Source organism: Anabrus simplex, chromosome 12 (genome assembly GCF_040414725.1).
Source record: "Anabrus simplex isolate iqAnaSimp1 chromosome 12, ASM4041472v1, whole genome shotgun sequence".
In the NCBI taxonomy this organism is placed as follows: Eukaryota; Metazoa; Arthropoda; class Insecta; order Orthoptera; family Tettigoniidae; genus Anabrus; species Anabrus simplex.
This window is the reverse complement of record NC_090276.1, coordinates 3,927,270-3,943,100: the sequence shown is the minus strand read 5'-3', so window position 1 is coordinate 3,943,100 and position 15,831 is coordinate 3,927,270. Positions and strand designations below refer to the sequence as shown.

Genomic DNA, 15,831 nt, shown 5'->3' with positions numbered 1-15,831 from the left:
TCTGAAAGGATTGGCCAGAGATGAAAGAGATCTTGCAGCGCAGTTTTCATTACCCCAATGTCATTAGTAGCTGCAGGTCGAACAAATGAAAAATTAATGGAAGAAGGAGAATTCTTTCTAGCTGAATGTTGAAGCAGAAGCATCCAAAAGCATTATTTGTGAAATTACGTATTCTCTCACATTGAAGCATACCTGCCAGTGGAATGCGGCGTAATCCTAAACTGTCTTTGGTTGCTAGGTAACGGGAACATTGTCTGGTTAACAATGCTCCAAGGCCAGCTCACTTCGTAGTACGAAACAGAATTCAAGTTACTAAGAGATTGGGTAATGAGATACAATTAGAATGGAATTCATTGTACGTTAGAATTTTGATTATTCGACCCTCCGTGTTATCCGAACCGCTTTTCTTGTTTTATTAGTATATTTAAGTATCGTAAGTACATGATGCAGTATAGTATTTAAATGTAAAATAAGGTTTAGTCCGTCTCTGTGGTGTAGTGGTTTGTATGATAAGCTATCACCTCCGGAGGCCCGGGTTCGATTCCCGGTTCTGACACGAAATTTGAAACGTAGTACGGGGACTGGAACGGAGTCCGTTCAGCCTCTGGAGGTCAGCTGAGTAGAGGGGGTCAGATTCCCAACTCAGCCATCCTGGAAGTGGTTTTCCGTGGTTTCCCAATTATTCTGCAGGTAAATGCAGGGATGGTACCTAACTTAAGGCCACGACTGCTTCCTTCCCTCTTCCTTGTCTATCCCTTCCAACCCTTCCATCCACCCTCAAGGCCCCTGTTCAGCATAGCAGGTGAGGCTGCCTAGGCAAGGTACTGGCCCTTCTTCCCAGTTGTATATCCTCGACCCACAGTCTCACGCTCTAGAACACTGCCCTTGAGGTGGTAGAGGTGCGATCCGTCTCTGAGTCAGAGGGAAAAACCAACCCTAGAAGGTAAACGGATTAAGAAAGAAAGAAAGGTAGATAGAAAGAAAGAAAGATTTAATTAGTATATTATTATTAGGATTATTTTTTCAAAGTAATCTCGTAAAGTGTATTATTATGTCATATAACACAGTACAGGGAGATATGGTGAAAGTTTTCACAAAAGTCAGTAGCACTGAACGCACCTGGTTAGGCTGTGTCTAAGTTGAATATCAAGCTCATCAAGACAAATAAGAGTATATAGGACTATATAGGCCTATTTAATTTTGTGTGATATAATTGATTTGTTTTATAGATATTTATCATGATAGCACATAGCAATAATCTTTGTATAGATCTCTTTGAAGGAAACACCCTCTTGAGTAAGGCATTGTGGGAACGTAATGTGCGGACAGCGGCCATCTTGATGCCCCATTCCGGACAGCAGTTCCAAAGCCTCCTGTTATTATCTCTTCTTTCGGGCTGGGAACAGTAGAGGCGTGAAGTCTGTTATATATGGAGCATGCATTGCTGTTCTGTTGATATCCACACACACTCGTTGATCGCAGAGCAAATTGACGGAAGAGCGATCATATCTCGCGCTCAATAGCTACGCCATTGAGTGGTAACCAAACCGTGCGGAAGTTCCCACGCTTTCAGCGTGCGTGATGTCGTTGTCTGCTGTGACGTAAAGTGAGGGGGTGTGAACATTGTTTCGCACCCTACGATACAACTAGAACATCAGTGTCCTCGAGTTGGCCTCCCCCTCGGCTGTCGGATTGTGAGGAGTACTGATATTCATAAATATAACCTCTATGCCTTCCTTAATCATTTACAATTGAAGTGAGCTCATTAGAACCTCTCTTTTGTCTAGAAAAAAATTATTATTGCAAAATAAATCTATACATGTTATGAAAATAAAGCAATGGTGTTCGAACTGCAATCGTCTTAGAAGCAGACACTACAAACGTGTCATCTGAGATTAGGTTCTTTTTTGGTGGGGTTATAGTGTATGGTCAGAAGAGTTACGGATCAAAATATTAAGACGTAAATCACCCGCACCTCCCTCCACCCCAACCCCTATTTTCGAGAAATATCGATTTGAAAGTTTCGCTTTGATGGAGCGCGTCGGTCTCCCATCCCGACCGTCTGGGTTCAAGTCCTATCAGACACCTGTTTTCATTTTTCATCACATTTGTGTTTGGTACTTTATTCTTTTTTATGTACCGGTGGGTTATTTGGAATTTTAATGTCAACAAACATACGAATGTGACTGAGTTTGTAATATTAAGGTCATGCAATAAATTAATATTAAACGTAAAATAATGTCCGCTTCCCTTGTGTAGTGGTTAGCTGCCACCCCCGGAGGCGCGGGTTCGATTTACGGCTCTGCCACGAAATTGGAATTGCAATACGAGGGCTGGAATGGGGTCCACTCATCCTCGGGAGGTCAACACAGTAGAATGGGTTCGATTCCCTTCTCAGCCATCCTCGAAGTGGTTTTCCGTGGATTCCCGCTTCTTCTCCAGGCAAATACCTGGATGGTACCTAACCTAAGGCCACGGCCGCTTCCTTCCCTCTTCCTTGTCTATCCCTTCCAATCTCCTTCCCCCCCCCCACAAGGCCACTGTTCAGCATAGTAAGTGAGGCTGGCTGGGCGAGGTACTGGTCCTAGTTCCCAGTTGTATCCTCCTACCCAAAGTCTCAGGCTCCACAACACTGCCCTTGGGGCGGTATTGGTGGGATCCCTCGCTGAGTGCGAGGGAAAAACCAACTCTGGAGGGAAAACGAATTAAGAGAAAGAAAGAAAGAAAGAAAGAAACAAACACAATATGAAATTTTAGAAAAATATATAAAATATAAGAAATGTAAAGATACAAACTAAAGTTGAGTTATGACCAAACTTGTAAGCAGCGGAATTCTACGTTCATTTAAAACAAATATTAGGGAAATACAAAGAAGTTGGGTAGCTAGAGAAACAAATATGAAGTTTCGAAATTATTTGTTTCCTTGTTTCTTCCCTTGTATATATTTGTTCGCTAGATATTTTCTTCTTTTGCTTCTGTTTTTGTTTTAGCGACTCTTTTTTTTACAATATTTGCTTTCTCATGCGTTTTATTCCTGTCAGATTTTTTTTACACCCTACACGCTTTCTCTTTTGACTCTTAACTTTATCACTCGTGGCTTGTCTACCTGAGAGCGCAGATGTGAATTATTATTATTAATAATAATCCCATCAGTGAGTTAGTAGGAAGCGGCACATGCGATGAGTTGGCATCCGCTTTCAGGAGAATTGCCACTAAATCTCTTGTTGTTATTTCGAAATTTAAAAAGCAGTTTTAGAGATAGGAAAACATTACGTGTGCATAATCCACTGTTGACATTAACTTCGCCTCGATGGTCTCAAAACCTTGTCCATGCGTAGGAAGCAGGAAATAATTCCAGTGACATAATTATATCTCTGTTTCTGTAAATAACATGCAATGTTCTGAAAAATATGTAATTAATCCATAAACTGGTTTGATGCAGCTTCTTCTTTTCCCACACCTGTGGGATTGGGGATCCCTTTCCTGACGCTAACCGTATATGGAGGGATGTACTTCACTATTGCGTGCTTCTGTGATGTGAACAGCCAGACGCGATTAAAATCCCCGACCCGGCCAGGAATCGAATACGGGACCTTCTGAACAGAAGGCTTCAACGCTGACTACTCAGCCAAGGTCTAGGATGCTGACTTATCCTGTGCTAACCTTTCTGTTACTAAATCCTGCATTACCCAAATTTGTTTTTTTTATACCGCTACCATTCTTACCACCTACATCTCCCTAAAAACTAACTGAAAAAGTCCTGGGTGTCTTAAGATATGTTCCATCATCCTGTCTCTTTTTCTGGTCGAATTTTGCCGAACTGTTCCCCCCCTCCCCAGTTCGATTCAGTATTCCCTTGATTCGTGATTCGACATACTCATCTTACTCAGCCCAGCTCCACCGACAAATGTTTGGTGGTTGTTCAGAGATACCTTTTTCTTTCCTTCTTTATTTCTTTCTTTCTTCATCCTTTTACCGTCCAGGGTTGATTTATCCCTCAGACTCAGCGAGAGATCTCACCTCTACCGCCTCAAAGGCGAGGAGGAAGACCAGTACCTCGCCCAGGCGGCCTCACCTGCTCTGCTGAACAGGGGCCTTGTGGAGGGATGGGAAGATTCGAAGGGATAGGCAAGGAAGAGGGAAGGAAGCGGCCATGGCCTTAAGTTAGGTACCATCCCGGCATTTTCCTGGAGGAGAAGTGGGAAGCCACGGAAAACCACTTCGAGGACGGCTGAGGTGGGAATCGAACCCACCTCTACTCAGTTGACTTCCCGAGGCTGAGTGGACCCCGTTCCAGCTCTCGTAGCACTTTTCAAATTTCGTGGCAGAGCCGGGAATCGAACCCGGGCCTCCGGGTGTGGCAGCTAATCACGCTAACCACTACACCACAGAGGCGGAACATTATATAAACGATTATGTAAATAACTTAATTTCGCTAGGATTTGAATAAAACAGGAAACGAGTAAAGAAACAAGCTGTTTTTGCGGGACTGCATTTAGGTTCTGATTTTCTAAATTTTTTTTTTTTAATTTGATAGAGATGTGCAAGACTCATAATTTTAAACCTTTCTGGGCCCTTTAGCGCTTTGACTTTCGGTACAATTGTCGAAACTGCACATTTTTACGTTTCTCGTAATAGGAGTAGGCCCACGTTGTCTGCCAGGAAACGTCTTCGACATTAAAACATGTCCCGCCTCCGCTTTGTCCAGCTTAATTCTTAGATGGTGCAACCGGGGTTTGAACCGGTGAGAAGTCCGCGTGCAGCCGTCTGAGCCACGTAGGCCCCTGATCTAATATGAAATGAAAACACTTCGGTGTTATAAATGCTCTTGCATGTACCGCGGATACTGTTCATACATGGCCTCCTGTTACGTACGGCATATGAAGTAGATGTTGCCATGGAGACCCGGCCTGGTGCTCCGAGATGATGTGTATGAAGTATTAACGGTCTAATTGCGTCCGACCAGGTCGCTGCTACACAATCGTCTGTTTCCATACATAATGGATGGGCCGGGCAATTCCATAACGTACGTACAGTACACAACTCGCCAAGGACGGCCGCTTTTCTACCATTCAAGACGCATTACAGCCAAACAGGAAGCTGACTAGTTAATAGCAGGCCATGGAAAATGATTCTGTTCGAGTTTAAATACGCTACGAGGTTAGTTCTTAACCGGTTACGGCAGGCTTCCAAATACTTTACGCTGACCTCAAAGGTGTGGTATGTAAACCTCCGGGCGGGACATGTCCAAAATACACATATTTAGTAATTTTACTTTCATTTCAAGTATATTCAAGGCCCGCCAATAAATCTGCGATAAAATTACATTCTTTGCACCTTGAAACACCGTATTCAGGTCACGGTTCGATTCCTCAATTCCCGCTCCCCGCCTTGCGCCTTGAAGGTACTTACCCATGCTTTATAAATCAGGGCCACTGTCTCACCCCCAGATCTACATAAAAATCCGTGACCAGTCCGGGAAACCAACCCGGTCTTAGCCCAGCTCCTTACCCTAAGACCGTGGAGTCTACGGTTCGATTCCCGGCTGTGACAAAGGAAATGTGATCGTTTGACCTAGTCTTGTGTGGTTAAGTGTAAACCTGTATTAACATTATTAATTAAGTTCCATTAACTACTCGTACGGTTTTCGAAGGTAACGAAGTGCTAAAATTTTGTCCTGTCTTTTACGTGCTAGTAAATCTGCTGACATGGGTTTGCGCATTTGAACACTTACATATGCCACCGGATTGAGCCAAGATCAAATCCACCATCTCACTTTTAGTGTTGATGAGAAATACCTCCTGTAATTAGCTTTCTCATCACGTCAAGAAACATTTATTCGGGCTCTCAGGAGTTTCATTAAATCGGTAGAATTTCTAAGGGAATTGTATATGTATTATTATTATTATTATTATTATTATTATTATTATTATTATTATTGCTGGGGGTCAAATGAAAATTTGCGTTATGGAAGTTAGCAGGACGGAAGTGTAATCCACCAAGCTTGATAGCTGCAGTCGCTTAAGTGCGGCCAGTATCCAGTATTCGGAAGATAGTGGGTTCGAGCCCCACTGTCGGCAGCCCTGAAGGTGATTTTCCGTGGTTTCCCATTTTCACACCAGGAAAATGCTGGGGCTGTACCTTAAATAAGGCCACGGCCGCTTCCTCCTCACTTCCAGCCTTTTCCTGTCCCATCGTCGCCATAAAACTTAGCTGTGTTGGTGCGATGTAAAGCAACTTGCAAAAAAAGGTTAATCCCACCAACCGTGCAGGCTGTCTTATGGCTGCTGGTCTCCTGAAATTACCAGTCTTTGAAATGAAATGGCGTATGGCTTTTAGTGCCGGGGGATCCCAGGACGGGCTCGGCTCACCAGGTGCAGGTCTTTTGATTTGACACCCGTAGGCAACCTGCGAGTCGTGATGAGGATGAAATGGTGATGAAGACCACACATTCACCCAACCCCCATGCCAGGGAAATTAACCAATGATGGTTAAAATTCCCGACCCAGTCTGGAATCGAACCCGGGACCCCTGTGACCAAAGAGCAGTCGTTCATGGATGGCCATGACCGAGAGACATATTTATGATCATTTGATTTTTATTTTCGTAAGTGGTTTATTTTTTATTTATTTTTTACAGTTTGCTTTACGGCACACCGACCCAGATAGGGCTAGGTGCGATAAGGAAGCGGCCTGGTCTTCATTAAGGTGTAGTCCGAGAATTTGCCTCGCGTAAAATGGGAAACCGCGGAAAACCATCTTCAGGGCTGCCGACAGTGGGATTCGAACCCACTCTCTCCAGAATGCTACGTAACCTCAACTGCTCAGCCACTTTCTCGGTTGCAATATTTACGAAGGCCTCGCACTGAATTTTGGGTACGAGAAATACCATTTTCGGTAATGAGGATTTTAGACATCGAAGTGCCTTAACTTACTTGCGAATGTTTGACCGGCGTCTGTAAAACTAATGATAAAAGAAAACTGTTGTTAATAACACACAAGAACAATGGCACTGTTAAGTTAGATGAAGTTTTTGAACGGTTATTCTGTGCCAATCTTCTCGTCTTCGGAGTTCTTCCCACTCTTACTCTACAAAATAATAGCTAGCACTTTGGTCTTCAAGTCCTGGATCATTTTATTGACCCCTTTTCTTCCTGCTTTGGCACATTTTCTCATACTCTCTCCGTCACGTTACTTGATTCTGACCAGGAATTTTTGGCAGAATGCTCTTCTTTATTTTCGCCACGCACTCGTCTTGGACATATAAACTATCCTGTAGATAAAACTGTGTTAAAATTATAATAGTAATCTAAAACGAATTTATTTTAATGAAATGAATGGTAACAGCAATATAATCCTTTCTGAACAGCTGCCACACTTTGATAGTTAAATCTGTCAGTTACAAGCGCACCGGGGGAATAAAATCAGCGATTACTTTTGCGAAACCGGTGAGCTAAAAACAAGATCAAGCGTTTAACTTTCATAGCCAAATCTTATTTGAATCTGTACGCGCGATGCTCTCAGAATATTCCAGTCATAGCGTTTGCCTGTCCTGGGAGAGAATTTGCAGTTCTTTGATCAGGAGTTTTAAAAAATTCTACAGGAGCATTCTTTTACAGACTATGACCAGTGAGATGCGTAATTTGGTTTTGATTGGATGGAACTGTGTAAGATTTCATTTCTGAATGCCATGTTCCCTTAAGTGCAGGATGGATTGTTATTGGCCATGCTTCATCTCCCTGCGCCGTATCCATGGCAACTGCTTTGTGCTCTTGTACTGGTGGCCTTGGTCATCAGAGCTACTGTAACGATTCTTTTTTCCAGGAACACTGCCTGTAGTGTACCTAGAGAGGAGAAGGCTTTGGAATCTTGTGGCGGAAAAATTTTACTGCCCTTTGGCATTTAGAAGGCTACACAATGAGTCGTGTTTCATCGCTATGTTTACCTGCACTCGCGGAAAAGTAGCGTAGCGGGTTGCTTCAATGAAAACATTTATTCGGCATGCTAGAAAAATCAAGATGAAAATAAATAAATCAAAAACAAAAGTAATGGAATGCAGTCGAATATCGTGCCTGCCTCTTATACGGAGACACCGGTTTCAATCCTCGGCTAGGTCAGGGATTTTAATGTTGAAAATATTTCTTAATAGTGTTCCGAAAAACTTAAAAATTAAGCAGTTTCCTCAATTGTGCCGAAAGTTGAAGGGCTAAAGGACCCAACAAGTTTTCAAATTGTGAGTCTTGAATAACTCTATTAAATTGAAAAAAAAAAAAAACAAATTTCGTAAATAATTTCCGACCTAAATGCAGTTCCCGAGAAAAAGTCTAAATTCGCTTGTTTCTTTTCTGGCTTTTTTTTTTGCTATTTGTTTTATGTCGCTCCGACATAGATAGGTCTTATGGCGACGATGGGATAGGAAAGGCCTAGGAAGTGGAAGGAAGCGGCCGTGGCCTTAATTAAGGTACAGCCCCGGCATTTGCCTTTTTGAAAATGGGAAACCACGGAAAACCATCTTCAGGGCTGCCGACAGTGGGACTCGAGCCCACTATCTCCCGATTACTGGATACTGGACGCACTTAAGCGACTGCAGCTATCGAGCTCGGTCTGGCTTTTTTAATTCAAATCCTAGTCAAATGAACTTATTTACATAAACCTTTCTGTATTATGTTCCTTGGTTCAATACCCTCAGGCATGTTTTATTTTTAAGAAATGTCCACACCGAGTGTAGTTATAAGTGAAACAATGCATTGACTCACATTTGCGCTCAAAATGGTACAAAAAGGCAAACTGCTAATCTAATTGACCGGTTAGTAATGATTAAGAAAAGGATGATAATTTTTAGGAATAAATAAAGAACATATTCTCATATTTTTATTATATATTTTATTATATTTTATTTATCTAAAATTCGTAGTTCATATCCCTAGGATGTTTTCAACACTGAGTTGTTTCCCTGAAGGGATAGAACTGCGGATTTCTGTTCGTAGTTACATAAGTACAGCTTCATTTGCCTACAATACACCATACTGCCAACGACCACAGAAACATATAACTGGGACGAGGAAAGACACGTATTCGTAAAACTGGGTTAACTCTATAAAAAGTGCCCCCCCCCCCCCCCCCACAAGGCAAATGGGAAAATACCGGGACGAAGAAGGCTGCTTATTAAACTGGAGTGCAATTTCCATAATCGAGTTAATATTTCCTTTAACCATTGAGCATTGCTTTCTTGATGTCGACTGTTCTGACTGACATATATACCACGAATGTTTCGTTGCATCCTTGAAAATATTGATCGTGAAAGTAAACATTCCTCGGCCGTGACAGTTGATTAAAACCATGCCACTAGCGGGGCGATGCAGATGGCCATGAAAACGCCAACTGCGATGCTACTTTCATTTTTTCTTATTTTTGCCAGACCGCCACAGCGATGTAACCATGACAACAGGACTTTGTAGCATCTGCTCATCGGGGCCAAGAAGTAATAATATCCATTGCAAATGATGTGAATCTGTTTTATACTGCTCTTCACAGACTTGAAGAGGTATTCGGATTGTATTTGTCAAAGACTACCAGTTTTTAATTCTACATACAGTATGAACATTTAAAACGTGTCCTTCGCTGGATGCTTTTATTGACAAGCCAGAGAAATTAATAACTTTCTTGTTTAAATAATGGATTATCACATTTTTCCTACACCGGACACTATCATTCTTGAATTCCAACGAACATAACCAAAGAAGAAGTACAAGAACTGTTAGATCCCAAAATAAGATCATCTTGGCACGACACGAAGTCACGGCAGGAGAGATGAAGGCTACCAAGCGGCAAAAAAAAAAAATAATAATAATCATCATCATCATCATCTGTTGACCCTCCAGGGTCGGCTTTTCCCTCGCACACAGCGAGGGATCCCACCTCTACCGCCGCAGTGTCCTGGAGCTTCAGACTCTTGGTCGGGGATACAACTGGGGAGAATGACCAGTACCTCGCCCAGGCGGCCTCACCTGCTATGCTGAACAGGGGCCTTGTGGGGGGATGGGAAGATTGGAAGGGATAGGCAAGGAAGAGGGAAGGAAGCGGCCGTGGCCTTATGTTAGGTACCATCCCGGCATTCGCCTGGAGGAGAAGTGGGAAACCACGGAAAACCACTTCTAGGATGGCTGAGGTGGGAATCGAACCCACCTCTACTCAGTTGACCTCCCGAGGCTGAGTGGACCCCGTTCCAGCCCTCATGCCACTTTTCAAATTTCGTGGCAGAGCCGGGAATCGAACCCGGGCCTCCGGGGGTGGCAGCTAATCACACTAACCACTACACCACAGAGGCGGACAAAAAAAAAAATAATTATAATTTAAAATTATATTTCAACGATGAACATGTAACTTAACTATTGAATTAGCCCACGAATTATCACTTCGAAACGTTGCCAGTTTTATATTCTTATTCCTAACGGGTTAAATTTTTAAGTAAGTTTTTTCTTAGCTGTTATTTTGGACCTTCTTGTTAAATATCACGCGCATCGATTAGGTGGTTCCTGCTGTGATTTGAAGGCGCTCTAACACGTCAGCCTCGCATTGGTCTATTTATCCTGTGGGACAAAATTCCGACACCTTAGCGTCTCTGAAAATCGTAAGCGTAGTTAGTAAGACTAACGTAAGACTAACTTCTTTCTTTACGATTTGTTTTACGTCGCACCGACACAGATATGTCTTACGGGGACGATGGATAGGAAAGGGCTAGGTGTGGGAAGGAAGCGGCCGTGGCCTTAATTAAGGTACAGCCCCAACATTTGCCTGGTGCGAAAATGAGAAACCACGAAAACCATCTTCACGGCTACCGACAGTGGAGTTCGAACCCGCTATCTCTCGAATACTGTATACTGGCCGCACTTAAGCGACTCCAGCTATCAAGCTGGGTAAATTATTATTATTATTATTATTATTATTATTATTATTATTATTTTATTGTGTACTTTTATGTGTAGTGCATTTTATGCTGGCACAGGTTGTAGGTTAAGCCACTTGTAGCAGAAATAAATTACTTAGTTACTAAGTATACTCTTAAAGGTGGGAGGTACGAGTAACGCTCCTCCACTCCGTTGCTGAAGGCCGTGTTTGTTGCAGACGCGAGGTGGATCACCTGAGAGGGGGAACCCAGCAGCGCAACGATCACGTGACTGTCCAATGGCTGTCCACTGCTGTCACTGAGTTACGGGCCGAGCTGACAGAGGTAGCTGCTGCGTACAACGCGTCCGCGGAGCTGCAGCTGAGACAGGAGATAACTTCGGGGCTAGCGCAGCTACGCGGGGATGTAGCCAGCGTGCGCAGCGACTTGTCTGAACTGCGCGCCGCCCAGGAGAGGAGTGCTGTTGATCTGGAGCAACTTCGTGGGGAAGTGCAAGCTACCGAGCAACACAGCAAGACTGTGGCGGCTATGTGCGCAGACAACAAGGCACAGGTAGGTGCAACTTCTCTCCGTCCACAATCAGTACCAAATCTGTTCTAGTAAATTAATTATTTTAATTTAATTATACCTGTTTCTTCATCTAAATCCGCTTTTCCCATAACGAGTCACGTATGAGAACTGTGTCACACATGTGGACGTCCCCTAGTTCTACGTTGGGATGCCCTTTCCTATGTAATAGGATGCACCGTAAGCCACTTCACCATTGCTTGTTTCTGTGGCGGTTGTTTTAAGGAAGAACTCTGTATTCACACAAACAGGCAGTCCCGGAATTAATCACACGTGGCTGAAATCCCCGATCAGGCCGTAAATTGAACCCGGGACCCTCCTAAGTAAAAGCCTCGACGGTGATCTTCAACGGGACGATTCATAAATTAATTTCCTGTTGATATTATATTTAAAATATTAGTAAGGCGCGGTCTTCAAAACAGTACACTGTGCATTAATACTTATTGTTACTTGTATAGCGCAATAATAATAATAATAATAATAATAATAATAATAATAATAATAATAATAATAATAATAATAATAATAATCTCCGCGTGTGTGGTGTAGTGGTTAGTGTGATAAGCTACCGCCACCAGAAGCCCGGGTTCGATTCCCGGCTCTGCAACGAAATTTGAAAAGTGGTACGAGGACTAGAACGAGGTCGACTTATCCTCGGGGATCAACTGAGTAGAGGGGGTTCGATTCCAGCCTCAGCCATCCTCAATGTGCAATTCTCCAGGCAAATGCCGGGATGGCACCTAACTTAAGGTCACGACGGCTTTCTTCCCTCTTCCTTGTCTATCCCTTTCAAGCTTCCCGTTCAGCATACCAGGTGAAGCCGCCTGGGCGATGTACTGGTCCTCCTCCCCAGTTGTATCCGTCACGCTCCAGGACACTGCTTTTGAGTCGGTAGAGGTGGGATCCCTCACTGAGTCCGAGGGAAAAACCAACCGTGGATGGTAAATAATAAAGTATCGTCAGACGGCAAAGCATAGCACTTCTGAGCTCATGTTGGCAGGTTCGAAACCCGCCTCAGTTCAGTCCAGTCTTTTGTCGCAAGATTTACCGGAACACAAAAGAAATAACTCTTGCGGGACAAAATCCAGGCATATGCTTTAAGGACGGCAAAACTCTTCCCAGGGCGCACCGAGTTAGGGCGGTCAAGATTCATTCCATAACATTATCTAACTGCCAACAGCAAGATAGTACTTGAATCATTTACGGGAAATATCCGTCTTGGGTATGTCGCTGCTAAATCCTAGATCGAACCAAGAACCTCTAGCGACGCAGATCAGGAAAATTCTGGTCGTGGTAACGTAAAAACGATGTACGAGCTGTATTTCTAATAAAGTAAAAACGTACACATCAAAGTGTTCTTCTCAACTTGTGTCAAGGTTTACAATTCCTTTCACGAGTTTCTCTGGGGCATGCTTATGTTATCAGCTACGCTTCTTTACGTCGCAAACCTTTGAAAAATTATTTCCGCTGCTTCTTCTTCTTCTGAAGCAACAGTTACAGACAGTAGGGAGAGCCTCTACATTCTGTTTCTGACTTTGATTGTTCACTTTCTTTCCTTTTTTCCCACTTTCTTGTCTGCGTCTATGTACGTGCATACGAATGAAAGGACTGCGTTGCCTTAGACGTGAGCTGGATGTGACATCCGATTATTTTAATAAACTAAGCACTCGGTTATTGATCTCTGCAGACGTGACCAAGATTTGTAACGGGACATCAGATATTGGGAGATCGAAAACTTAATCTGTCTTCAATCTGTAGATTCACTAGTGCGCTTGAAATAATTCCTTCTGCAGGGCAATATTTCAGTATTGAGGCATCTGTTACATTCTACGGCAGTCCTCCACTCTTCTCTCCTTTCAGCCTTCCTTTTAAGTTCCATTTAGTTTCCATATTTCTTGTCTGACATGTAGTAGTAGTAGTAGTAGTAGTAGTAGTAGTAGTAGTAGTAAAAGCAAAGGAAAGTCATCTCCGTACAGGCCATGAAGGCCCTTGGAGGGGAGGAGGGGGGTGAAGTCTTCCACTATTCGTAACCTCGGCACGTGATGGGGTAGTGAGGTTAGCTCTACGCCTGGCCACATTTGCCCCCAGGAATTAACCTGGTGCTACTGAGTGAACCACAGGCCCATTTTCATCCCCGGAAGTGGAAATCTCGTTCCTTAAATTTTTCGATTCCCTGACGGGGATTCGAACCCACGTCCTTTCGGGCCAAACAAGCACGCCTTTACCACCTCGACCAGGCAGCCCCTAATAGTAGTAGTAGCGTTAGGAGATACTAGATTTTTAGACACAATATATTAGAATGAAAACTTCCTGAAACTAGTAACAAGAATACTCTAGGCTGCACAACGTAACGGTTTTGCTATGAGTTTTGCATAAAGGTAAAGGGTACGGTCCATCAGAACCCCTAGAATTTATGTTACTCACGCTACATTACGGAAGACACTTCGTAATAACAAAATTACTTTCCATCCTCCCTTATTACTGTCTTATTATTATTATTATTATTATTATTATTATTATTATTATTATTATTGTCCGACTCGTTGGCTGAATGGTCAGCGTACTGGCCTTCGGTTCAGAAGGCCCCGGGTTCGATTCCCGGCCGGGTCGGGGATTTTAACCTTAATTGGTTAATTCCAATGGCCCGGGGTGTTTGTGCTGTCTCCAACATCTCTGCAACTCACACACCACACATAACACTATCCTCCACCACAATAACACGCAGTTACCTACATATGGCAGATGCCGCCCACCCTCATCGGAGGGTCTGCCTTACAAGGGCTGCACCCGGCTAGAAATAGCCACACGAAATGATTATTATTACTGTGTTGATGGGCCTCATGTTAGTACCTATGTGTTAATATGAGGGAGATTTTAATAATGTTATTTGCTTTACGTCCCACTAACTACTTTTACGGTTTTCGGAGACGCCGAGGTGCCGGAATTTAGTCCCGCAGGAGTCTTTTACGTGCCAGTAAATCTACCGACACGAGGCTGACGCATTTGAGCACCTTCAAATACCACCGGACTGAGCCAGGATCGAACCTGCCAAGTTGGGGTCAGAAGGCCAGCGCCTCAACCGTCTGAGCCACTCAGCCCGGCTGAGGGAGATTTTAATTGGGGTAATCACATAAACGGGATTGTAAATAAAGGTTACAGATCACTTCATTTATGGTTATGTTGGTAGTATGGGGTTGTAGTAAGGATGTAAAGAAGAGGGCGTATAAGTCTGTGGTAAGACCACAATAATTAGAGTGTGGTTCAAGCGTACTTGGCCCTCATACGAGAACTGGAAAAGATCGAAAGGAAAGCAGCTCGATTTGTTCTGGGTGATTTGCGACAAATGAATACTGTTACGAAAATGTTGCAAAGTTTGGGCTGGTAGGACTTGGGAGTAAAGGGACGAGCTGTCAGTGGTAGGAAGAAGGTTTGGAAATTACATTAGTAGATAAATGTGATTGAGTGGAGTTTTTAAGAGTAGAAAGGATCAAAAATGAAGATAAAGTTGGAATTCAGGGGGAAATATTCGTTAATAGGAAGAGGAATTTGGGATTGGAATAATTTATCAAGGGGGGATGTTTATTAATGTACAACTTCTTTGAAATCTATGTAAAGAACTGTTAGGCAATCTGCCACCTTCGGACTGCCCTAAACGCAAATCAGTACTGACTGTATTACTATATCAACAGTCTCAGAGAAATTGAGGTCTTGTTCTGTAGGGCAGAGGCTGTACACAACTCAGTAGGGGGGGATTGTTGGTATAATTGGTGGACACTCTCTCCCCTAATAAGAGCTCCTTGGGGTCCGCTACCCGCGGCACTACTCAATGATGCATGCTTTCAAGTGCAGGCACATGTCCTATGAAATATGCAACCCGCTCGCCTGCCTGCTCCAACGTTCCCCTTCTTTCTCCTGTTTTGGTTTTATTGTGGATAATAATAAAATTCATTCTCCCACCCACTCTCCTCCATTCCCCTACCTCTTAGGAGATATGCATGAAATTATTCTACTTCAAGAAGACAGCTAGAAATGGCGCCCAGTTGCTGGAGGGAGAGCAATTCCTGTTCGTGATCCACTGACGTGTCTTCTAGTCTTCGGCAGAGAGGAGGGAATTTGTACTTCGTAATACGTGTTCGGGTCATCAGGACTGTCTTCTCTTATCGTGAATTTAAAGTAAATAAATATATAAAAAATAAAAATAAATAAATAAATAAACCAATGTGCTATTGTTGGACTCCTAAGTCCATAGACTGGTTTGATGCAGCTCACCATGCTACTCTACAAAAACACTCAATATTCAATCCGAAGGTTTACTTTGCAACATTGAAACAGTTTCGAATATACTAATAAGTATTATAT

The 15,831-nt window shown here is 43.2% G+C and overlaps 1 protein-coding gene across 1 annotated transcript in view; it reads left to right on the top strand.

Annotated features, from left to right (window-relative positions):
• sca (scabrous) overlaps window positions 1-15,831 on the top strand; it is a 108,545-nt gene that overhangs the window by 28,138 nt on the left and 64,576 nt on the right. The window contains exon 2 of the mRNA XM_067156527.2: window positions 11,124-11,457. Within this exon, the coding sequence (XP_067012628.1) occupies window positions 11,124-11,457 (334 nt within the window). The remainder of the gene's footprint in view (window positions 1-11,123; window positions 11,458-15,831) is intronic.